Consider the following 22918-nt stretch of genomic DNA (forward strand, 5'->3'; position numbering starts at 1 on the left):
AAAATATTGAAATAAAAGTCTGTTTAATTGTCACTGGAATTCAATTGCTTTAATTATCTGCTTTTAGAACCTGTTCACAAAATGCTCACATAAACAGAGACAGAGCTCAATATTTTACGCAAAGAGGAAAAAGGATGGTCAAAAATAAATTAAAAATCCGTCATAAATATTTCTCACAAAATATATATATAAATATCAATGCTTATTTCATCTTCTCTAACATAAATATTCATATTAAGATTCAAATGACTTGAATTGGAACCTGAATAATTTCTAATATAATTTTTTTTTCCTTATTCATAATCTTCTTCTAAATTTTTTGCATCAACATGGAAAAACACATAATTTTGAACAAGAAACTCAGCTAGGAGTGTTTCCAATAAAAATTTGTACGATTTTCTTTCTATTCATTTTCAACTTCCTTTTGCTTTTGTCTAGAGAGATTATTTTGTCAAACATTTTTTATTTGATAGTGTAAAAAATCAAGCAAGGAAGTTCTCATTTTAGCACACATTGAAGTTAATTTTATGATTAGTCATTTTCACGTGAAAATTAAGAAGAGTGAATGAGATGAAAGAGGAAAAGTGGACTTTTCACCCATTTAGCATTGACTTTGTGCAATGGAATGAATTCCCCTTCCTGCCTAATTGCTTATCCTTATAAATTGCGAATATACTTTGTCCGCCTCACGAGGAGACAACACGATGTGAGGCCAGTTGAAAACTTCCCTAATTCCGAAATGTTCAACACCTGCCGCGGAATGTCGATTTTCTCAGAAAAAATCTAAATAAAACACAGCAAAAAAGATTCTCTTTAGTCAGCGAGATATTCTCATGGGGAAAATCAATGATTTCTCACCTGAAAAGATACTGGAATTTCCTCAATTGATCTGTGAATCAGTGTTCCGTTGATGTGCAGAACATTGGCCGCTTTCTCCTCAGACAGCGTCAGTGTTTGGTAGGTAAAGCTCGCTTCGCGCTCAATTCTCTTGAGAATCTCCTGAGATTCCTTCGTATTGCAAACAACCAACAAATCTGGAGCACCCATTGATATATAATACTTGAGATGATGATGTTCAGTTACCTAGAAAGCATGCGAAATGATCTTTAGTACAACTCACAGAAGTTTGCGCACTTTTGCATACACAAATATGTTGATAGCCAGCTAAAGTGTAAGTTTAAAGATAAAAAAAGGAAATACGGTATGTTTAGGGTGTGCGTCGACTATTCAAAAAATGCTATATATTCACATGTCGATCAAACCCTATTCACACCTTTGCATGAGAAATTGTTGCATGAGAAGTTATTGATAATATGCTACACGCTTTTTCGATCACTGTGCGGATCTTGCCGATTTGTTGTGCTATCTAAGCGTGATTAAAGAAGTGTTACAAAGCCTATATTTTACTGAAAGCCAAACTAAGAGAAAGTGATGAAATAAAGATTGTTGTTTCTAATAGTCTTCCTTCACAATAATTTTGCCTTTTTTTCGCACTAAAATATGAATTGAATATAAGTTTCATTGAACTTCAACAAGATCATTTTATAAACCTGAATATTTCCTTCGACTAAGTCCAAAGTTAATACTTTTGAAGGACTACTTATGTCTTCTACCTAAAGATTATCAAATACAAGTGTAATAAGTTGTGTTAAAAATTGTGTCATTATCGAACGTTATATTTCTTTTATATAATCTTCTAATGTGTTTCATTTAAAAAAGAAAAACGGAGTAAAATGTTGAGTAAACAATAAGACTTTGTGGTTGAATGTCTTTTAAAATATTCAATGAATATTACTTACTTTTATGGGAACACATGGATATTCAGGAAAAGCGGCTGCAACTGCTTTCGCCCCCGCTTCGTTTGTCCACTGCGAGAGGCCGACAAAGAACTCTTTGCCTGCAAAATCACAAGAAAACCATCAATTTTCACACTGTTGAAAGTAATTTAGATGAAATTTTACCAGTGAACAGAACATCTCCACCGTCGAGCTTCGCATTTTCATCTGCGATCTCCACTAATGGCAAATCCAGCTCTTTCTTTATCACCGCTCTAATACTTTCGACCTTTATGGGAGAGTCAATTGCAAGTCAAATTAATAAAATACAATGGTGATCTAACACACTTTTTACAACTTTAAACTTCTCTCATAATTCTCAATTGTCATAAAATTTATAGATTGCATTGTTGAGTGAAAGGAATTCACGAGCAGCATAAAAGAGACGTTTTAGAGTTGAAATCACTCAATTGCCGGCGTTTCTTAGATTAGATAGGAGTGTGAGATTGCAGAACACTGATAAATTACTACAATGAACATTATACAGTCGAAAGACACTTGATGAATTATTATCACAATACGTCCAACCTTGACCTGATGCACTGGCCGAAAAAAGGCATACAAAACTTTCTTCCAAACAGCACTACTTTCTGGATATCTTTGCAAACACGTCAATACAGTGACCACAAATTAAATAGCACCAAACCAGAATTCTGACTATTTTTTTACAATTATTCATCAAAATCTAAAGATCATCATAATCATGAAATTATCCCTTGGATTGAATATCTGTCCTGATAGCAGCTGGAAAATCCTTGAATACTATTCGGACTGCTCTAAAGTCTCGTTCATTCCGTAACTAGGTAACAATTCGCTTGAAATTTACCAAAATTTCTGTGTTTGCCACTGAAAAAGCTTCGAAAAGTGTAAATCTACAGATTAGTTAGTTCAATCCATTCTTGTTCCCAAAAATTGATTAAGTCGCTCAATTTTGCCAATTTCTCAATGCTCGTCAGCGAGTGAAATTCAATTTGGAGCAACTGTAAAATTGCTTTGGCAGCAAATCCAGGAAAGTAGAACTTTTGAATATGTTGTTTCCGCATCAATATTTGAGTTGAAAGCTTGCCAAATCTTCATTCCCATTTGGAGAACATCGCAAGAGAAGCCAGAATTACTCACATCCTCTGGCACATTTGATGGCAATTGATCGAATTGATTACTAAGAATTGTGGGATTTCCACAGTTCACTCACTTCCTGCGCTCGCCGGGGATCTCCCGGTTTGGTGATCAGGGCAATCCCATTGCAGACGACCGCCGTGTCCTCTACGAAGGCGCACTCCGGCAGGTTCTCGTCCGGCGGCAGCTCGATCACGTCCAGTCCCTGCTCTCGCAGCAGGCTGCAAAAAAGAGAGGGAAATTAGTTAGGGCAGCGAAAAGCGGGTGGTCAGTTGCTCGCACTTCACGTAGGCCTCGTGCTGCCTCTTCGCCTCCTCCAGATCGATTTCTCCACGCGTCCTCAGACTCAGTGGGATTCTGCGAATAGAGAGACCACTAATTATGCCACTCCCATTTTTTCACTCGCTATCAATTGGTCCCAATTTGCCGGACCGTCAATGCCAAGGGGCGCCGCGAATCATCTCATTATGCAAATTACAACTGAAAATGACCAAATACTCACCGACAAACTATAGCGTGAGTATAACGCGATGACGCCATCGGAGCTTCCACAGCAGCGAGAGACTCGATTCGCGAGACCGCGGTCCAGCACTTTTGGCCAAGAAGTGAGATTTTGGCGTCTCAATTTTCCAAAACAAAATTCCGTCGGGAAATCGATGGAACGCGAAGTCCAGCGTCGAAGTGCGGCGAAATGTTCAAACACGCCGTTATTACACAATCAGCTCCGCTCAACTCACTCCGTGTCCAAACAATTTCAAGAGATTTTTTTGAACAAAGCACACATTTTATTTTCATTGATGTGAAATTTATGTTAAAATCATAGAAACGAAACCCAAAGGACTCTCTTTATTACATTATTCGCATATCTGCATCTGGAAATCCCGCAAAACTTTTTCGCAGTGCATTCGTCAAGTTATGCCACTTCACATCTCTTCGTCAAGTTAGCCATCTTTGCATTTCTCCTTTAGTGAAGTGCGTGTCGCTTGAGAAAATTGTAAATATCCGCAGTAATACCACTATTTACTGCTCTAAAACACCATCCATCTGTGGAATAGTGCATCGTGAATAGGCAGAGCATCGAAGATGTCAGATCGTAAGTGAATTTAGTGTAGAAAATCGAGTGCATTTCTGAAGGTCTCCCGAGGCAATGCGGCGTCAGTGTCACATTTTCCTCCGCTATTTTCCAGAGTACGGAAACTACGGTAATTTTGCTCCGGGGCAGTTCTCTGTCCCTCCACCTGGCTATCCGCCGAGCGGCGGCAACAACTCCGCTCCGCCGAGCTCTGGCGGCTGGGGCGGCGGGTCGCAGCAAAGCGGCTACGGCGGCGGCAGTCAAAGTAATGCATCTCGAGTGCGCCTCAAGATCAGTCTCACTGATCCAGAATGCTTTCTCCCTGTCTTGCAGGCAATCACTACGGTGGGGGTGACTATTACGAGGGTGAAGGTAATTTTTCAGGAGGAAAGGACGGCGGCAGCGGCGGATACCAGAGCCGAGGCGGCGGTCGTGATTTTGGGAGTAATCGTGAGTATCGCATTTAGAGTAGCAAATCTGCTCTCGATCAGGCTTGGGAAAAGTGACTTCTAGTTAAGGTCAAGGCCGACTGTGCTTTGTATACTTTGAATATGTTTACATTATTGGCCTACTCAAGTGTGGCATAGATTTTCTGCATTTTTTATTTCACACTTTCAAGACCGCAAAATGCATCTTTTGAGTTCAAAGCGCCAACAAAAGAGAGATTTTGATGTGTTTTAATTTTCCATTTTGAATTTCACGTCTTGCTATTGGGTTGAAAATTTTGAAATTCCCTTATTTTTACCAATTTCGGATAATAATCTCTTTTTTCAATGAAACGCATTCGTTCCACTCATTGTCAAATGATTGATTCTGATTTTGTTGTGTGTTTCAGGCGACTTTGGAGGCGATCGGCGCCGGGGTGGAAGCGGAGGAGGCGGCAATTTTAGGTAAGACTTCCAGAATAATTCCCAAGTCTCTTTCGTCCTTGTTGCATTTGAAAAAGAATTGAGTACATTTTGGTAAAACGGATAAAGAACACAAGATTATTCAGTCAAATTGAAAAGAGTCCATTTAAATGGTATAAAAAGAAATGGTAAAGCGCAAAGAGTGTCTTCTTGCTAACGATCAGATGAAAAAAAAAATGGTAAAATTTGATAAATCCAGGCCATTCGTGCAATTGATTTCTGGATTACATTCAATACTATCAACGATTTCTTGCTCCATGGTTTGATGACTTGGTATTCTTGCGAGAGTCTCGATATTTTGGCAAACATATTGGATTTGATTGTTCTTCCAATTGTGGTAAGTTTCGGCAATGAAGACTTCGCCATTTAGCGCCAAAAAAAAAGGTTGAAGCGTTTATCTGTTGTTTTACTTGAATGGCCAAAGAGAACAATAAAAAAGTTACTGTATATTTTAACTATAAGTGTTAAGAAGAAGAAAAAAAGGTTCACAATGAAGCGTTTTGTCTGAAATTCATCAGCGTTGGTATCAAATGTAATTTTATGGATGAAAATCATAGCAGAAAAATTTATACATTGTTGATAGTATTCGTGTTCTAATTCTACTTCACCAAAAAGACTATTTAAAATTTATTATTTATCATTTATTATATGTGTCCTACTCTAACGTGATAATTTATATGAACTTCAGCGTTTTAAGAGTGGTTAAAGAAGGTATTTCGCACGTCTCTCTATCATTGGGTGTGCGGACATGAACAGTTTCCATCTGCAGATTATGATCTCTTCGTCAAAATTCAGCAATTCATTACACTTTGGCTACAATTGTTGAGGCTGATTTTTCCTCAAAGCCGATGCTTGGCGCTTTGAGAGGAATCGGCCTTATTTCTTGCGCTGCCCAAAAGTGTCGACAATTGCGGAAGCTTTGAAGATGAGACTTGATGATGTGGAATCAAGCAAGGAAACGGAATAGAAAGAGAGAGAGAGAAAGACGGAATAATAGCGAATTTGAAAAGAGACGGAAAAGATTTGCGCGCACACCCCGAATCACAATGATAGTAACATATGGTTTCATTAGCAGCAGTGGTGTCAACAAACCTGGTTTCAATAAAGGTAAACACTGGACAGAAAATTGTTCGGTGATCAATTTAATAATAAATGGTTTATAAGAGTTTACTATTTTATAATATTGTCCTTTAGTTTCTCTGCCAACCTTATCTTAATGTTATTTTGGTTAACCACACTTTGAGAGAGCGAAAAAAGAGTACACAATCGAAATTTATCCAATTTCATATCCCTTCTTCATGTCAAGCAAATGACAATATTTTCCCCTGAGTGTCAATGAGAGTAACAATGTTTATCCAAATGATCGATTCTGTTAACTTTAAGTACCTAAGAGAAAAAGAAATGTATTTTTTAGTGTACTTTAAAATGTGCTTTGAGTGGTATTTTAGGCAATGAAATAAAAAATTCTCTGAAGATTACAAAAAGAACATAAACAAAAATTTATGCCAGAAGAAAGAAAACTTTTTTGACAAGTGTTTTAAAGTATATTCTGTAATCTTCAGAGGATAATTTTAGAAGAAAAAATATCTATCATAACAGGTAATTTTGATGATAAAATGTATGAAAAGAGTGGTCAAAATTCTTACACAACGGAAAAGTTCTCCATCAAGTCAGAGGGGAAAGAAAATCTTCAATTTTTCCTTTTTTATTTGGTATCATTCTCAAAAGAGAGAAATTTCACTGCAGAAATGAGAGTGAAAAGTGTGCTTGATTTTGCCTTGTGAGAGTGTGAGTTTGTATGCATAAAAAAAACTGGGTTTTCTATTCTACCGAAGTTTCTCCAATATTTATGTACTCAAAGAAGGATTTTCCAGGTGTTCCTCAAAAGAAAGACAATTTTAGAGCTTAAGGGTATTTTATCAGTTTGCAAAACGAATGAAAAGCAATGGTTATTGATTCTGGAAGGAAAATCGTAATGGTCAAGTGGAAAAAAGGGTTGTCAAAGAGAGTAATTTTAAGGGTTGCAATAGAATAAAATATAGACGATAGCTTTTAATTGACATTATGAGAGATTTTGTGGAGGCGAAATTCCAGATGTAAGACTAAAATGGTGTTATTCAACAGGCGGAGATTCGCGCGGTGATTCCAACATGATCACTCAGGAAGACACCATCTTCGTGTCCGGAATGGATCCGTCTGTGACTGAGCAGGAGATTCACAGCCACTTCGGAGCCATCGGCATCATTAAAGTGAGTCTTTTGATTGGCATTATTCGAATGTACTTAAATGCATTGCATTGGAGTTGATTAGATGAAAAACAAATTAGGAATTGTTGGTCTTTTGATGGCAGAAAGTGATTGAATTTCTGTGTTTGCCTTTGCAGAAAGACAAGAAGACGATGAAGCCCAAGATCTGGGTGTACAAGGACAAGGAGACGGGCAAGTCCAAGGGCGAGGCCACGGTGACTTACGACGATCCGGACGCCGCCAAGTCGGCCATCAGTTGGTTCGATGGCCGCGACTTCAACGGCGCCACGATCAAAGTGTCGCTGGCGCAGCGACAGAACAACTGGCAGGGCGGACGCGGCGGAGGGCGCGGCGGCCGAGGTGGCTTTGGCGGCGATCGCGGAGGCCGAGGTGGCGGCAGGGACTTTGGCGGCAGAGGTGGCGGTCCCGGAGGCGATCAGGACAGCCGTGGCGGGCCGCGCGGCGGCGGAGGCGGAGGTGGCGGCGGCAGTGGCGCGAACGCCATGCAAGAGCGCGAGGGCGACTGGATCTGCAGCGGCTGTAGCAACAAGAACTTCGCCTGGAGGAATCTCTGCAACAGGTGCAAAGCGCCAAAGGCGGACGGCGGCAACGGTGCGTCGGGCGGTGACGGCGGCGGAGGCGGTGGATTCCGTGGACCGCCGAGGGACAGAGGCGATCGTGGCTTTGGCGGCGGTAACAATATGGGTGGCGGAGGCTTCGGCGGCCGAGGCGGAGGACGCGGTGGCGGAGCAATGCGCGGCGGGTGAGTTGGGAATGATTGATAAGTCATCAGGCAGACAATGAAACTTGCTCTTCTTGCAGAGATCACGGCAGAGAGAGACACAGACCTTATTGAGGCGGCGGCGGCATTTAAAGTGGACAGAAAGATACAAAAGAATGGAATAATTTTACACTTTTATTAATTTTAGCGCTAATAGAGTTTAATCTTAAGTCGCTACAATATAGGAGATAAATTAGAGATGAAGATTTGATGAAAGAAAAAAATGATTAGGATATATATTTTATAAACTTATAATCCTCTTTTGCGATTCTTAAATCAAAGTGTCTCAGAAAAAATTGAGATATAAGAAGGAGAGTTTAATTGTAATGATAACACTGTAATCAATTCAGAAATCATCAAAAAAAAATAGCGCATTGTCTCCAATAAATAAAACTCCACTGAGTTTATAAATCTAAATAAAAATCTCTTCTTTAATCTATGATTACTTCAGTGATTTCAGTAAGCACGCATAGTTGAACTAATACTTAAGTAATTTCAATGATTTCGTCAATATTCTAATAGAAATATTGCATTTGATTCAATCAACTCTACACATTTCTACTGGCTTAAATCCTATTTACAAGAGTCAGAGGTGTAAAATGGGGGGATTTCTGTGGAATCAGATTAGGTGGCTTCTCAGGAATACGCAATGATCATTGTTGTCAGACTGAATCGCGGACGAGGCTCACTGCGTGATGATTGAGTTGGGATTCTCCATGGTCTCGTAGATGTTCCAATTCGCCGCCGCGGGCTGAGTGTGAGCCTGAGGATGCGTCGCTGTGGTCTTGACTTCTTCCCTGTCGCCGGTGGCGCTAGTCTGGCCGGCGGCCGCGTAGCCGTGCACGGAGGAGATGTGGCGCTTGAGGTAGAGCTGTGAGTTGAAGGTCTTCTGGCACATGGTGCAGACGACGGCCGTGGGATTGTGGATGAGGCGCATATGCTGGCGCAGGTTGGACACGTTGCTGTACAGGCGGGAGCACACTGGACACGGATGCGGCGACAGGCAGTTGGCCTTCGTACCTTTGCCGCGGTTCTTGTCCGCCTGCACGCCCGGCGACTGCTCCACGGGCTGTTGCTGCTGCTTCTCAATCCAGGCTGCTTCGGTGGGCATTTGCACTTTGTGCTCCTCCAGTGTCATCTCCGGCACAATCGGCGGCGCCTGACCGCTCATTGTGGCGCTCGGTGGGACAGTGATGGTGGTGAGGGTCTTCTCGGGCGCCGGTGTCCCGATCAGCAGTGTCTGGATGTTGCAGTACGTGGGCGCGCTGGCGTGTGGCTCGTGGAACAGCTCCACCATCTCCACTTTGGGCACCATTCCGTCATTCGCGCCCTTCTCCGGCTTGGCACACTTCGCCCTCTGCAGCTCCTCCATGGCGCTGGGCTGCTCCTCCAGCAGCTTGTGCTTCCTGCCGACGGCGTTCTGCGTGGCCAAGTGCTCCTCGCTGATGTCCGACTCGAAATCCATGTGCTGTTCAATGTGTGACGCCAAGGAGGTACTCATGAGGCGATCTTGCTTGTCCTTGGACAGCCCCCGGATCTTCAGGCTCTCCGCCACTCTCATGAATTCCTTCAGGTTGTCATTGCTCACGTGCACCTCGCCCAGGTACATATACTCCAGGATCGCCTTCAGCACCTCGAACTTCACGTCGTTCATGAAGAAAACCGGGTGCTTGCAGGGATTGGACTTAAGGAGCTGCTTGAAGTACGGACTGCACGCGAACAGCACCAACTTGTGCGCCCGGATCTGACGTCCCTCGCACGCAAATGTGATGTCCACAAGGTCCTCTTCCTCGCGCAGCCTCTCGAACTGGATGCTCACATTCTTCTGGAAGTTGTGCCACTTCATCAGGTAGAACAGCTCGTCCTCATTCATGTCCGCCTTGTCCTCCGTCAGGCTCGTCATCCTCTGACACTCTCTTCAGCGATAAATGTGACTCTTACTTGTCCGGCTTTAGGGTCTTCCTGGAGATTCCCGCGTCGCGTCCTTGAGTGCTCTTCACATGAGAACCGCACAAGATTGGGTGCGTCCTGCAAGAAAGACAGACAATTTGTTAGCTTTCCTCAATTATTTATGTTTTTCGGCCGTAAAAACTCACAAAAAGTGTGTCTTTTTCACTATGCTAAGCGATTTTTAATGACGATGATTGTCAGCCGTCAGTGGGATCTGCGCCAGAGGGCGTGCATGACTTATCATGGACACTTTTCTTGAGACACTTTATTTCTTTTGCTCTGACCTTTTGTGTAAACACACAAAATGACGAGAATAATAGAAGGAAGCTCAAGATAAACAGTTCTGAGTGGGACCAAGATGGGAAGTCAAACTAGAACTAGAGGGTTTATTTGAAGCGGAGAAAGAACCTATAATATCCAAGTCAAATTTCAATAATTCCTGCCCTCCTCAATCTGTGCACAATGTTCAGATTGGGGCTAAAATTTATAGAGGTGCGTCCAGCCGATCGTGATGAGGAGCAAGTAGACGCAACACCTAATGTTTAGGTATCACTTGAGACAGCGCTCGAAGTAGGTGTCCCCAATGTAGTTGCCGCGCATCGCCTTGGCCACATTGTGCTCGAAGAGCCGCCGATTGGTCTGCAGAATCTCGGCGGCCTCCTTGTTGAGTGGATCCTCTGGGTTGGGCTCCAGGAAGAGGTACTGCAGCCCGTACACGATGGAATTGATGGTGAGCACTGGCTTCCAGTCCTCGCGCAGGATGTTGAGGCAGACGTTGCCCTCGAGGTCAATGTTGGGGTGGTAAACCTGCGTCTCGCACTTCACCTTTGGCGGTTCGTGTGGATAGTTGGGGCCAACCTTGAAGTTGAACACGAAGCATCCGCCTTTGTAGAAGCCCTCGTCCGGACAGATGACCAGCTTGAAGTTCAGCAGATCGTCCGTGTCGGGGAATTCCGTGTTGCATGTTTTTGGCAAGTTCAGCTCATTGATGTCTTTCTGGATTCTGAGATGGGCTGCACTCTTTTTCTGTGTATTGGCCTTTGGCGTCGCCTCGCCGTCCTTCTTCTGCTGTTTCAGCGTAAATAGCTTAATCATCTTTCACGTGCGCGACGCTGTGCAGCTCTAAAGTCGATCACTGTCTCAGGAATTGGCCGAGAAAAATGGAAATTTTCGCCACTCTTTCAGTCTTCCGCGAGCAAATTTTTGATGATTTTGACAATTTTTTGACATTATAGCATGTCTTAGCGGAGACGCACAGACACCATTATGGCAGATTTCTTCTGTTTGGTGACGTCAAACCACGTGAAAGACATTTGTTTGTCAACAAAGAGTTTTCGGGACTGAAAAATCCAGTGAAATTATGTATATTTGCAAAATTTACATCCCCCACGAGTACTACGCAAGCCATGAAGACACATCGCTTTATGGATTCTGCGAGGAGACCAAGGAATTCACCACATTTTACATAGTTGACAAGCAAAACACAGGACAGCCAGGAAACAGTGAAGCTTCAATTATCGGCAGTGTTTCTACCAATTCCGACAAGAAATCCCCAAAATCTGGAGAAAGATCTCATCACAAGCCATTCTGTGAGTTCACCTCGAGTACAGCGTGCCAAAATATACAAATCCGGTCAGTGGAATTGGCAGGAATTCCCGAGGAAAGTCTTCAAGTACAATTGATTCTCTATCATGCCAAAAACTTTATTTACCTCTCAAAGAACGAGTCAATTGAAGCTGATTCTAGGAATGAAATTGTTAGATTAGCTTATTATTTGAGGATCCACAAAAATCACGGGTCAAAAGTATCAGAGAACAAGTGTTTTAGCTTGGTTCTGAAGCTTCTGGCACTCTTCGGGATGATCTTCAAGCCCATCTTTCACAAGAGTGCGGTGGCTTATCACGCTGAGGAGTGGTATGATAACCTGAAGAAAAAGGGCTTAAAGAAGTAAGTATTTGAGAGGCATTTGAAAGATTTGCATAGTAATTATCAATGTGTTTATTTAAATTTCAGAGGTCACACTTGGACAATTGCCTTTGATGTTGCGGCCGGATTATCGATCCTCATTTGGCTGCATTATATTGGAAATCCTGCGGAATATCTCCTGGAATTTGCCTACGTAAGAATCCATAAGTTCTAATTTGTTCTATTGTGCTATCTTTACTTTATCGTCTAAAAGTGCTTTGAAAGCGTTGCTCTCACTTCTTATCATTCCAAAATATTTCCACAAGGATATTTCCTTGCGCTAAAAAGATTGGATTTGCTTTGGATGTTATAGAAAAATAGCTGCATATTTTATTCTCACTGAATTTGGGTCAATATTCGCGTCTCCTTGAAGAGCAACTCACTCATTTTACTCCAGTATTCTTCCATGCATTCTCAAACATTATATTTTTTCCATACATTTCGCGATAGTTTCATTAATTAATTAATTCTTTTGGCTGTCGTGTGGCTTCAGGAACACGTCTAATGAATTTTTTGCACCGCAGACTATCGTTTACTACTTGCGTGGCCTTCTCACGAGTCTCCGGGGAAGTCCAGCCGGCCTGAAGCTCAACGTCCAGCTCAACCATTTCCTCCTGAAGTGCTTCATCTATCATGTGGATCTGTGGGCCACGTTTCTGGGTAAATTGGCGCGAGATGGCAATTAACTGCGCGGGGAAATGCAATGGTTTTTCCCTCTTTTTGCACAGAAATCGTGTCACCTGCGATTCACTACCTTTTCCTGCCACTGTCGATTCTTGGGCTGTGCGGCTTATCATTCCAATTGGCCCTTCTATCGGACTTACTGGTGCTCATTACGCTGCACGCGCATTGTTTCTACATCTATGCGGCTGTGTAAGTCTAATACCGTTCAAATATAGGCATTATTCATGCTAGGAGCTGTGTTGTGCTTTTACGTGGTAAAGATTCTATTTAACGTTTCACATGTAAAGAATAAGTTTACGAATTTCACAAAGAACCTTTTGAAAACAAGCAAAGATGTCATTTGATAGAAATTATGTGTTCTAGAGAGTGTCGATGGCAATTGAAACTAAAATAAAGTATTTATTATTGTTCAACTGTGAAATGAATATTAATTATTTTAGATTTCATGGAAAAAGGCACAAACTAAACTTAAATTACACCGATTTGACTATTTTTACGCCAAAAATTTACATTCTAACAATATCATGTGGAAAGAAAAGCTTTTTTTACCATGTAACAAATGATTTAAAAAGCTAAAATGTTAACAATTTGCCCAACACTGACTAGGAGAGCTTTTGCGAGTTGCGATTGTGCAAGGTCGCACTGGTTTTGAGATAAGGTCAATGATACGAATTTTATTGCAACTTTTCATGTCTACTTATGGAGATTTTTCTCAGATGATTTTCTGCATTTCCGCACAGGCTGTACCGCTTGGAGATCGTGGGCATTGGTGCACTGTGGAGAGTCGTTCTGGGCAGGAGGAAGAATGTCCTGAAAAGTATACATATCTCTCTTTGTGCCACAACCATAAGCAATTGATACAAACGCGGTGGAATTAATCTCTATTTGCAGATCGTGTTGAGGCGTTTGAGTACAAAAACTCACAACTCTACCTGGCAACGCTCTTCTTCGCCAGTCTATTGTTTCTCCTGCCCACTGTGTTAGTGTACTACGTGGTCTTTGCGACAGTGAGTTAAATCCAGCCTCGTCTCGGCTAATTAATTAATTAATTGCTCACTTCTAGTTGCGATTTGGCACGTACTGCATCACATACCTTCTGCTCATTATACGAAGACGAATCCTCCATTTGCCGGTGGACACAATCATGCGATGGCTCTTGGGTGTCTACATCTCGCCAGGTAATTGCCTCCTAATCACATCTAATGTATATATAGCGCATGAAATCATAGATTTATCAATCTGTGTGTGTATAAGACTTGTGAAGGGAGGCATTTTGCAATCCTTCTTTGGCAAACTATTAATTCTTAAGGGACTCTCAATTAGCTTTAAGGACTTCAAGTGTCCTTTCGTCGCAGATTCCTCTCACTCCCTCTCCGGCATAATTACACTCTGTCTCATGACAAGAGGTTGTTGATAGTCATTTGGCGAAGTGCAATCAACTCAATAGGAGATTAAGGCTTTTGAGAAAATTTCTAATGTCCTACCTGTGTTGGTAATAAAATCCTCTTCTCTTGCCGCCTCTCATCCTCCGTGCGGCGGGCGCAACTTGATGGACACTGACGGAAATGCTTGTGTGTGCTGCAGATAATGTTGAGGTGAAGATCATGAATGCTGATCGTGGAAATGTTGACGGTTTTGGCGGGAGCGTAACAATGCTGCTTATCAAGCCGCTGCCCTCTTGGCCGACCAGCGCGATGATTGATTCCCAGAGTGGCGACAATGCGTACACAATCGGGCAATTCTTCATGCGGCTGATCAAAGGACAACTGATGGGATCAATTCAGCCAAAGTTCTCAGTGTGACGCAGAAGAGCTTTCTTCACCCACTCGCATACTGTTGTTGTTCAAATTGTAATTGTGAGTGCGTGCTGTAATTAAAAAAGCTGGAGAAAGAGAGAGAAAGAGAAGTGTTTAATAGTGCTCTTGACCTCTTCTGCGGAGAGCAATAATTGAATGCAATCCATGTGGAATCTTCAACTTATCTCTGGTATTGATAAGCAATACAGCTTTAACCGCCTTGATTACCTTTCGCAGGTTATTTATTTGATCATATTGAGAACAATTCTTTATTGGGCGCAAGAGAATTTGTTCTCAGAATTGATATTAAGCGGGGAAATCACGTTATTTTATGGTAGTAATTAGCGTGAGTGAGAACATGGCAATTATACGCGCTGACTATAGAAAATGGCAATATCAATGAGTTTGCTATCGATGTGCTTTATGGGAATTTCCTTGTAAGACTCTGCCTATGACATATGGGAAAAAGAGGGAAGACTTTTCAACAGTTATCAGTTGTGTACAGGTAATCATCAATCGTTGAAACATGAATTGATTGGCGACTGCTCGCAATGTTTTGAGTCATTGAGAGTAAATTCCCACCGAAAAAAACACTGTTCTTCCTCACAAGGAAGTCAATCTTCATCCATACAGTTGTAGAGCAATTATAAAGTCACAATAAATGTTGTGTTCTTAATTGATATATTTAAAGAGCAAAAAAATGAGAGACTTTTCAAGAGCAGAAAATGAAGGCAACAGAAGAACTGTTCATGTGGGAAAATGGGAGGGATGAAAAATTGAGCGCTGTTAGGTAAATATTGAGTGGAAAATGAGGCGCGCGACAAAGACGCCTCTTTCAGGTGAAACAGGAAGGTAATGAAAATATTTCAAAGTCATTATCATCTTCAAGGAGGTCAGCATGGGAGAGCGCGTGGTACGCATTAAGTTATATGGAGAATAATACGCTCTATACAATCGTATTTTGCAACACTATCGTTTCGTCAGGCCACGTTAATTAACAACTAGACACCGATGAATGTGATTGTGCGCAGGAAGTGCTGAGGATTTTCCCCTTGCCGGGCTTTTTCCTCTCTTCTGCATTAAGGCGAAGATCCAGAGGCGATAGCACTAATCTTGTGACCTCTATACCTGCTTTGAAGAATCGCTTTTGCCACAAAACTTTGACCGAAAATGCGTGTCTGCGCGCAGGTTTTTGCAATCACAAGAAAGGGAATGGCAGACAAGATAAGAATTGACTCACTTTGCATTGCGTATAAAAGAAGCTACAGTACAACAATGCGTTGGCAAAAGTACACAGCAATTCTTAGTGATTAAAAAGACATTGTATATATAATTTCGACAAGAGTGTGTGCAAATATAGGGCAAAATTAATGGTAAAATCATGTATTTGTGAGCATATGGGGAAATTCCGGTGGAGAAGAAAGTCTTTCTTAATGATTTCCAATGAATTTTACCGACAATTTTTCAGTTTTCAGCTCTAATTAAGTGGCAAATGAACTTGTCGTGACTAAATTGTGCTGCACTCAGAGATTTTTGTCTGATTCTCTCTGCCAAATTACAGTCTTTTTCTCCCCACCTGAAGTAAATTTTCCGCCAGAAGGGGAAAATCCATCTTATCGTGTGGTTGAGAAAATCCAATTTGAATCATCCTTTTCATTCTGGATCTTCTCATTGCGTGGGCAACAAGTGAAATTTCTCTCTCTTATCAGACAAAGTGCGTGTGCGTGGAAAAATACGTACGGAAAAGCGCGTGAGTGATTTAAAGAGGCAATTTCTCAATCATGTGTTCTTGTCGGATTGCAATTAGCAAATATTTTACGGTTAATGAGAGACCAGAACGACAATTTTTATCAAATGACACAGCTCTATATTCCACCACAGACGTGTGAAATTGCTTTATTGTCAGCATTGAAGTAATATAATTTTATTATTATTTGTATACAAACATTTTTTACCTCTGTTCAACACACACTCTTGGCAAATTTTCACCTCCACTCTTTTCTGCCAATGTGTGCTGTTGGAAATTGAGTGCCGATTAATTTAACATGGGCATTCTCAGAGCGACTAATGTCTGAGGCTCTGGCTCAAAAGGCTTCAGTTCCACTTGAATTGTCGTCCAGAACGGTTGGAAAATTTTCGGCAGATTGAGTGTGTTTCCTGGACTAGAGAAGATTTTAATAATAAGAAGATTGAATTTTACAGCTGCTTCAGATTGCAAAGACAGTGATAATTGTGATTCTGACAAGTGACGACAAATGTGGCATTTTTATGGGAATATTCTGTACGTGATGAACAGTTAATTCTATCGGAATTGAGAAGCCTTTTATCATCTTTCTGTGCTGTTTTTCATTTTGTTCTTTTAAAAACTTGAACGAGACTCTTTTGTGAGAAATTTGTGGAGTGTTTGTGATATATTTGTGGGAATTTTTCACGCAACGACTTTGGATTTACCATCGCGGAACCATGAAGAAGAGCTATGGAGTGTCAAATGGGGGTTTTGTGGCATCAACAGACGTGAGTTACTCCTCTCTTTCTCATCCCTTTTTTCGCCATCCTTATCGCGGTGAATCTTTCCCGGGCAGGATCTCAAAGCGAAGCAGAATGGGATTGAAATCGGCGAACCGACTCCTGCGGAAGGAGAAACACCGCCGGATGGGGAGAATCGCGACACGTGGGGACACGGAATTGAGTTCCTCATGTCCTGCATCTCGATGTCCGTGGGCTTGGGAAATATCTGGCGATTCCCGTTTGTGGCGTATGAAAACGGCGGCGGAGCCTTTCTCATTCCCTACATCATTGTCCTCGTGATTGTGGGCAAACCGATGTACTTTCTCGAGATGATTTTGGGACAATTCACGAGTCGAAGTTCCGTGAAGATCTGGTCCGTGTCGCCATTCTTCAGAGGTATGAATGAATGGGGTGGGAATTTAGCAAGTGTGCGGCTGCTAATGTTTTGGTGAAATTGCAGGCATCGGCATTGGACAGATGGTGGGCACCTGCTCTGTGATTTCATACTATTGCTCAATGATCGGCCTGACGCTCAATGTAAGAAAGATTCCACACTTTGCAATCGACTTTTCAAGGAGCTCGCCAAGGGGATTCACAATGCATTTGAATATTTAAGTCAAAGTAATTTATTTTATATCTGTCTGACGTGCAGAAATGCATGAGTTTAGCGAATTCTATATTTCACCTATATTTTTCTTCGTCTACAATTGAGAGTTGTTAGTTGATAAAAATTGACCTGAAAAATTACCTGAAAATCCAATATTTGCCATCATCTTAACCAATATTACCAGTCTGACTCATTTTCCACTCAACCCAACCAGAATTATGGGTTTTTTCGGTTCAAACTGGCAGAAACCGTTGAAAACCAACCCAAATTGTGAATTAAATCCTCATTGATAACGCAATTTTGTGGACTTTCCTCGTGGCGCTCCTTGAATTCCTAGTTTTTAGAGTTGTGAGGGATTCGACTCTCTTTTCCAGTACTTCTTCTCGTCCTTCCAAGCGGAGCTTCCGTGGTCGCGCTGCCGCGAAGAATGGGGCGACAATTGTGTGGATTCCAAGCCGAATCCCAACCAGACGAACAACTTCACGCAAGGCATCAGCAGCTCCGAACTGTACTTCATGTAAGATTGATACGAAGACTGACCCAAATATCCGCACTGTGCTAAAATCACGCCGAAATGCCGGCGTTTTGCGGTGTTTTTTTCAGGAAGGAGGTGCTCAAAGCTAAAGACCAAATTGATGATGGAATAGGTAAAGCCTGTGATGTGACACTTATTGACCAAGTTCAAGAACATAATGCCATCTTATCACTCAAGTGTGCCAAATTGTAGTCTTGATTGGGCCTCTTTCGATAGGAAATCCCTCGGATTAAGATATTGTGTATAGATAAAAGGCGTGGTTGAAATTTGAATCTGGAAACTGTTCCGCTCGCCTAATTTTTGTCAATGCAATTAGAGGAACAGAGAAATGCGAAATATTTTCGGGGCAGCGATAAACAGTGATTGAGTAAGACAAAAAAAAAGCCATGTCGGAGGGATTAAAGGATTGCGGACAATTGTAAAGACATTAAGTTGTTCATTGGCCCCTCTAAAATCATGAGACATACACTAAAAAAGTCTGATATGAACGGCAAACACTCATCTTTATTGGCAACTTTTTTCTGCCTCACTCACACCTGTTATCACTGAGATGATGGCATGAATTGCTGGAATGCCTTCAATTTTCTCAATGGAAATTTTTCCTTTCGTTGTTTGGCTCAACGTGAATGACAACGGCGTGTGTAAAGGCGGGGAAAATGTGGCGCCAAATGTAATCTTGATTGTGCTTTTTAAAGGTGTTCCTGATTGGAAATTGACTCTCTGGCTCTTGCTGGCCTGGGTGATGGTGTTCGTCGTGATTTGTCGCGGCGTGAAGAGCAGTGGGAAGGTGGCTTACTTCCTCGCCATCTTCCCGTACGTCGTGATGATCACGCTGCTCATTCGTGCGTGCACACTCGAAGGTTCTGGCGAGGGAATTCTCTTCTTCATCCGCCCACAATTCTCCGAATTGCTCAATCCCAAGGTAAAAATTTTCCATTTTATGCACAAGAGAGAAAAACAAGAGGAGGAAATTTTCCCCATATTTTATTGTATCTTCTCTTCTTTAGTGTTTTTGCGGTGTTTTGAAAGATTATTTAGTCAAGTGTTGTAGAGCATCTCTATACTAGTAACCACAGTGTTTCCTTTGAATTCTGACCGTGTTTATATGCTTTTTTGCACCCACAACTAGAGAATGTTCAGTGTGTAAATAGTTATTCAGATTGTTCAGCAATGACAGAATTTTTCAGGTCGTGCGAGACTCTTAATTATCTACTCTTTCTCTCTCTCTCAAGGGGATTCACTCAAGTTCAGGATCGACGTGGAAAACTCATGTTTTACTGTTTTCTATGTCACTCTCAATGTACAAACAACGAACATTCTGTCTAGTTCTTTGCTTTCTCACAATAGGCTCTAAAAATAACTGTAGACGTAATGAAGTGATGATAATCTTAGTGATAATTTGTAAAGAGATGCAAATTTGTAAATTTTTAGCTCACTTGTAATTTTATTAACGTTTTTGTAAATATTGCATTAACTGAGAGTTTTTGAGTGATATTTTGTTACGTGTTTAGACATTAAGTTTCACATGTACCTTAACATAAGCCTTTCTAAAGCATAAGCCAAATTTTTAGGTCTGGAAGGAAGCTGTCGTGCAGTGTTTCTTTTCTTTAGCCACCGGAATGGGTCCAATAATAATGTTTTCATCGTATAATCAGTTCAGTCATAATGTTTATAGGTTAGTGTGAACATCTTAAGTCTCTTTTTTTATGTGTTAACTAATTGGACGATCGAGATTAACGCTCAAGAAAATCCACCATTGATGGATCTGACGATGTAAGATTGGAATAATTGTGCACAAGTTGTAGTTTTTAAGGCAATCTCATTATTGTTTTAAGAGCTTCTCTAACAGCTTGTTAGCTTGCTGACTGTTTTATGTTCATTTGGCTGGAGTTTTATCCTTCAATTAACCCTCTAATTAATCCTGGGTTTTGGATCATTTAGCATGGCTAAGACGCACTTATCAAGATGTTTTCTTTGATGAATTTTCTCTTTTATTTTCCGTTCAGATCAATTGTCGTCAGTATAAAGTGAAATAATTTTCTTAAAAAATTGAACAAATTACACACACAGGTCTGGTACGCGGCCACGACACAAGTGTTTTTTTCTCTGTCTGTCGGCATTGGGACAATAGTAATGTTCTCATCATATAATCGATTCGATCATAACATTTATAGGTAAACACTAAAACCACAAGCAGGTATATTAATATAAGAGCCTCTCTATATCTTTTATCCACGCTTTCCCACTTCAGAATTTTCGATTGCGCTCAATTGGCGAGACAGTAATCTAAAAGAAATCTAATCAAATTTTGACTTTGGTTCTTCTCTATATTTTCTTAATTGTGCACCAAAATTATATCATTTGCCAACAATGAATCTCATTGAGGCGCTGCAAGATAGTAATTAACCTTCAGATCCACAAAAGATATCTCACAAATTAATTCAGTTTTCTGCACACTTTCAAATAAGAGAAAAAAAACGATGCAATTGAGATTTGAGTGATTTTCGAAAATTACATACAAATGCCGGAAATAATGTATTTATTCCAGTTGCTTTTGTCAATAGCAAGATAATTGTACTATGAGTGAAAGAGCACTACGATATCAGTTTGTAGTGTAATTTAGAGTTAATAAAATGATGATATAGTCTTAGAAACAATTAATTATTTGCTCAATTTATGGCATTGTTTATATTTGCACAGAACATTTTGAGTATCCGTGCAGAATGTTAAAAAGAACACTCTTGGAAATGTTACGCAATGCGATGGACGCTAAAAAATAAAGTGTCTTTGGCAGAGGAGCGTGTAATTATGGCAATTTGTGGGATTATTAAAGTTTAAAAGAGCAAAACAGTGCTAATTTTGCAATAATCCTCTGCAAATTAACTCACTTGAAAGTGCGCGGAATTTTTTTTCGTCTTCTCTTGCATGGGAGAAAATCATTTTAACACGTGTTCTTTCTCGCAATGTTAAGGGATGCAATGATCGTGACTACGTTGGACACTTTCACTAGTCTTCTGGGCGGCATCACGATGTTCGCCATCCTCGGTAATCTGGCGCACAATCTCAACGCCCACATCACGGAAGTGGTGAAGGTGGGCTCGGGACTGGCCTTCATCTCCTATCCGGACGCCATCTCCAAGTTCGACTGGGTGCCGCAAGTGAGTTTTTCCGCCCTTAATTGGCCGCAAAGCGCTGAACTCATTCAAAACATCCTTTCAGCTCTTCGCCGTGCTGTTCTTCTTCATGCTGCTCGTGCTGGGATTGGGCTCCGTTGTGGCGCTCGTGAGCGCCGTCGTGACGGTCTTGAGGGATCAATTCCCAAAAGTCGTGTACTGGAAGATGGCTCTGATTGTCTCTTCGACTCTCTTCCTGGTTGGACTGATTTACACGACGCCGGTGAGTAAAATTAGCATTTGGAAAACACAATCAGATGACTTCTTGAAAGGCAAATCTTAACCGCAACCACAAGACTGGACTGAACTGGATTGTAATTTTGCCAATTGTGTGATTTGTGCGAAAAACCCAGTGCAAAAGAACATTCAATTTAGTCGTGCAAAAAAACCCAGACAAAAGAGCTTATTTTAATTGTGCTTAAGTGTATGGTTTTCCTAAACCAAAATTTGTTGAAAAAAGAACCACACGCTCAAGGGGAGAATAACTATCGCCTTCCTGTATTCTTATAAGAGAATTTATAGAAATATCCGGAATATCAGTGCTTTTCTACTGCGAAGAAGATTAACGCCCACAGTTTCAGTTTTATTCTTTGGTGTAAAGATAAATTATTGTTCTAAAACCGCATAGAAAAGACGCAATTTCTACTTATTTTTATGATCTGTTTTTCAGAGAATGAAGACAAATGTTCAATGGGACAGACGAAATAAATCGTGTTTAATTTGATAGTTAAAAAGTTAATGATTTTTAACCGTGTCTGATCACGTTTTCAATGTTTTCCAAATATTTGTCATACTTGTATCGTTCTGCAACGATTTTCTTAATGATTCCCAAATTTAAGAACTTTAAATTGCATATTTCTGAAACAAGAATGGATTATTTTAGAGACACAACTAGGACACAACAGTGTGTCTAAACTAAATTTACTAATGCGCTCATTTTCTCTTACTTTGCAGGGCGGACAGTGGATGCTGGATCTGGTGGATCACTACGGCGGCACCTTCCTCATCTTCGCGCTGGCCATCGTGGAGCTGGTGGCGATCTTCTGGGTCTACGGCCTCGGGGACTTCGTCATGGACACGCAGTTCATGTGTAAGCGCTACGTGGGTCCGTACTGGCGCTATTGCTGGGCTCTGGTCACGCCCGTCTTCATGCTGATCATCTTCGTGTACCACATGGCCTCACTCAAGCCGCTCACGTTCGGCTCCAGCGACTACCCGGACGAGGCACACGTTGCCGGCTGGATTCTGTTCGCCATCGGCATGGTGCAGCTGCCGTTGTGGGCAGTTTACGCGGTGGGCTGCAAGACGCCCGTGTACGACAGTCTGCGCCAGAGCTTGCGGCCGACAGACGAGTGGGGCCCCAAGAATCCCAAAATATACCTCGAGTGGAAGCAGTTCAAGGCGGACTTGAAGGGCCGAAATGCGCAGATCAACTCGCAGAAGAACTACTCGAAGCGACTGGTGGCGCTGCGCAACTTCTTCGGCATCTACTCGTACTGAGTGCGGATCTTTGTGTAAAGTCCTTCCTCTTATTTAAGATTATATCATACAAATTGTATAGTGACATAGTAATAATAAAGAGTAATGAGAATTGATCCTTTTCGTTTTGCCAACTTTCGGGGAGTTGCCGCATTTTGCCTACCTCAGGGCGGAAGGCAATCAATTGTGCACTTTTGTGGCCTCGCAATGATGAAACATCGCAGAAACATTGACCAAGGAATGCAAGAGAAAATACAACTTGA

The 22918-nt window shown here is 41.4% G+C and overlaps 5 protein-coding genes across 8 annotated transcripts; 3 read left to right on the top strand and 2 right to left on the bottom strand.

Moving 5' to 3' along the window:
* Window positions 1-33: 33 nt before the first annotated feature.
* LOC132261929 (N(G),N(G)-dimethylarginine dimethylaminohydrolase 1) lies at window positions 34-3620 on the bottom strand. The gene is made up of 7 exons (XM_059760980.1): window positions 3454-3620; window positions 3234-3308; window positions 3028-3172; window positions 1962-2064; window positions 1800-1897; window positions 859-1083; window positions 34-783 (listed from the first exon to the last, which is right to left on the bottom strand). Exons 1-7 carry the CDS (start codon window positions 3489-3491, stop codon window positions 658-660), a joined length of 810 nt encoding a protein of 269 aa, XP_059616963.1. The 5' UTR covers window positions 3492-3620; the 3' UTR covers window positions 34-657.
* Window positions 3621-3888: 268 nt separating this feature from the next.
* Window positions 3889-8258, top strand: LOC132261427 (RNA-binding protein cabeza). 2 transcript variants are annotated; one of them, XM_059760239.1, is made up of 8 exons: window positions 3889-4044; window positions 4139-4288; window positions 4357-4473; window positions 4859-4913; window positions 6007-6038; window positions 7056-7180; window positions 7315-7940; window positions 8000-8258. In XM_059760239.1, the coding sequence occupies exons 1-8, from the start codon at window positions 4035-4037 to the stop codon at window positions 8031-8033; spliced, it is 1149 nt and encodes a 382-aa protein (XP_059616222.1). In that variant the 5' UTR covers window positions 3889-4034; the 3' UTR covers window positions 8034-8258. The 2 variants fall into 2 exon arrangements, with proteins under 2 accessions (XP_059616222.1, XP_059616223.1); XM_059760240.1 differs by lacking the exon at window positions 4139-4288.
* Window positions 8259-8384: 126 nt separating this feature from the next.
* Window positions 8385-11129, bottom strand: LOC132261426 (protein bric-a-brac 1-like). 2 transcript variants are annotated; one of them, XM_059760238.1, is made up of 2 exons: window positions 10055-10446; window positions 8385-9986 (listed from the first exon to the last, which is right to left on the bottom strand). In XM_059760238.1, exon 2 carries the CDS (start codon window positions 9859-9861, stop codon window positions 8644-8646), a length of 1218 nt encoding a protein of 405 aa, XP_059616221.1. In that variant the 5' UTR covers window positions 9862-9986; window positions 10055-10446; the 3' UTR covers window positions 8385-8643. The 2 variants fall into 2 exon arrangements, 1 of the variants encoding a protein (XP_059616221.1); XR_009468427.1 differs by having other exon boundaries at window positions 9857-9986; window positions 10055-11129.
* Window positions 11130-11185: 56 nt separating this feature from the next.
* LOC132261425 (uncharacterized) lies at window positions 11186-14451 on the top strand. Its single transcript, XM_059760237.1, has 8 exons — window positions 11186-11855; window positions 11922-12027; window positions 12398-12533; window positions 12602-12746; window positions 13298-13374; window positions 13449-13564; window positions 13621-13735; window positions 14142-14451. Exons 1-8 carry the CDS (start codon window positions 11269-11271, stop codon window positions 14357-14359), a joined length of 1500 nt encoding a protein of 499 aa, XP_059616220.1. The 5' UTR covers window positions 11186-11268; the 3' UTR covers window positions 14360-14451.
* Window positions 14452-16361: 1910 nt separating this feature from the next.
* Window positions 16362-22760, top strand: LOC132262701 (sodium-dependent nutrient amino acid transporter 1-like). 2 transcript variants are annotated; one of them, XM_059762044.1, is made up of 10 exons: window positions 16362-16867; window positions 16936-17257; window positions 17322-17398; window positions 17843-17985; window positions 18072-18115; window positions 18699-18925; window positions 19575-19678; window positions 20975-21161; window positions 21223-21399; window positions 22131-22760. In XM_059762044.1, exons 1-10 carry the CDS (start codon window positions 16817-16819, stop codon window positions 22674-22676), a joined length of 1878 nt encoding a protein of 625 aa, XP_059618027.1. In that variant the 5' UTR covers window positions 16362-16816; the 3' UTR covers window positions 22677-22760. The 2 variants fall into 2 exon arrangements, with proteins under 2 accessions (XP_059618027.1, XP_059618026.1); XM_059762043.1 differs by lacking the exon at window positions 19575-19678 and adding an exon at window positions 20074-20177.
* The last annotated feature ends 158 nt before the right edge of the window (window positions 22761-22918 follow it).

Source organism: Phlebotomus argentipes, unplaced genomic scaffold, assembly GCF_947086385.1.
Source record: "Phlebotomus argentipes unplaced genomic scaffold, Phlebotomus argentipes genome assembly contig_15, whole genome shotgun sequence".
NCBI classification, from domain to species: domain Eukaryota; kingdom Metazoa; phylum Arthropoda; class Insecta; order Diptera; family Psychodidae; genus Phlebotomus; species Phlebotomus argentipes.

Coding starts and splice junctions, on each gene's coding strand:
- LOC132261426 (XM_059760238.1), bottom strand. CDS start 9,861: ATGACGAGCCTGACGGAGGACAAGGCGGACATGAATGAGGACGAGCTG.
- LOC132262701 (XM_059762044.1), top strand. CDS start 16,817: ATGAAGAAGAGCTATGGAGTGTCAAATGGGGGTTTTGTGGCATCAACA. Junction 17,258..17,321: donor CGTGTCGCCATTCTTCAGAG/GTATGAATGAAT, acceptor GTGAAATTGCAG/GCATCGGCATTGGACAGATG. Junction 18,116..18,698: donor CCAAATTGATGATGGAATAG/GTAAAGCCTGTG, acceptor TGCTTTTTAAAG/GTGTTCCTGATTGGAAATTG.
- LOC132261427 (XM_059760239.1), top strand. Junction 4,474..4,858: donor TCGTGATTTTGGGAGTAATC/GTGAGTATCGCA, acceptor TGTGTGTTTCAG/GCGACTTTGGAGGCGATCGG. Junction 6,039..7,055: donor CAAACCTGGTTTCAATAAAG/GTAAACACTGGA, acceptor GTTATTCAACAG/GCGGAGATTCGCGCGGTGAT.
- LOC132261425 (XM_059760237.1), top strand. CDS start 11,269: ATGTATATTTGCAAAATTTACATCCCCCACGAGTACTACGCAAGCCAT. Junction 12,028..12,397: donor ATCTCCTGGAATTTGCCTAC/GTAAGAATCCAT, acceptor TTTGCACCGCAG/ACTATCGTTTACTACTTGCG. Junction 13,565..13,620: donor ACTACGTGGTCTTTGCGACA/GTGAGTTAAATC, acceptor GCTCACTTCTAG/TTGCGATTTGGCACGTACTG.
- LOC132261929 (XM_059760980.1), bottom strand. CDS start 3,491: ATGGCGTCATCGCGTTATACTCACGCTATAGTTTGTCG. Junction 3,173..3,233: donor CAGCACGAGGCCTACGTGAA/GTGCGAGCAACT, acceptor TCTTTTTTGCAG/CCTGCTGCGAGAGCAGGGAC. Junction 1,084..1,799: donor ATCCATGTGTTCCCATAAAA/GTAAGTAATATT, acceptor CATGCTTTCTAG/GTAACTGAACATCATCATCT.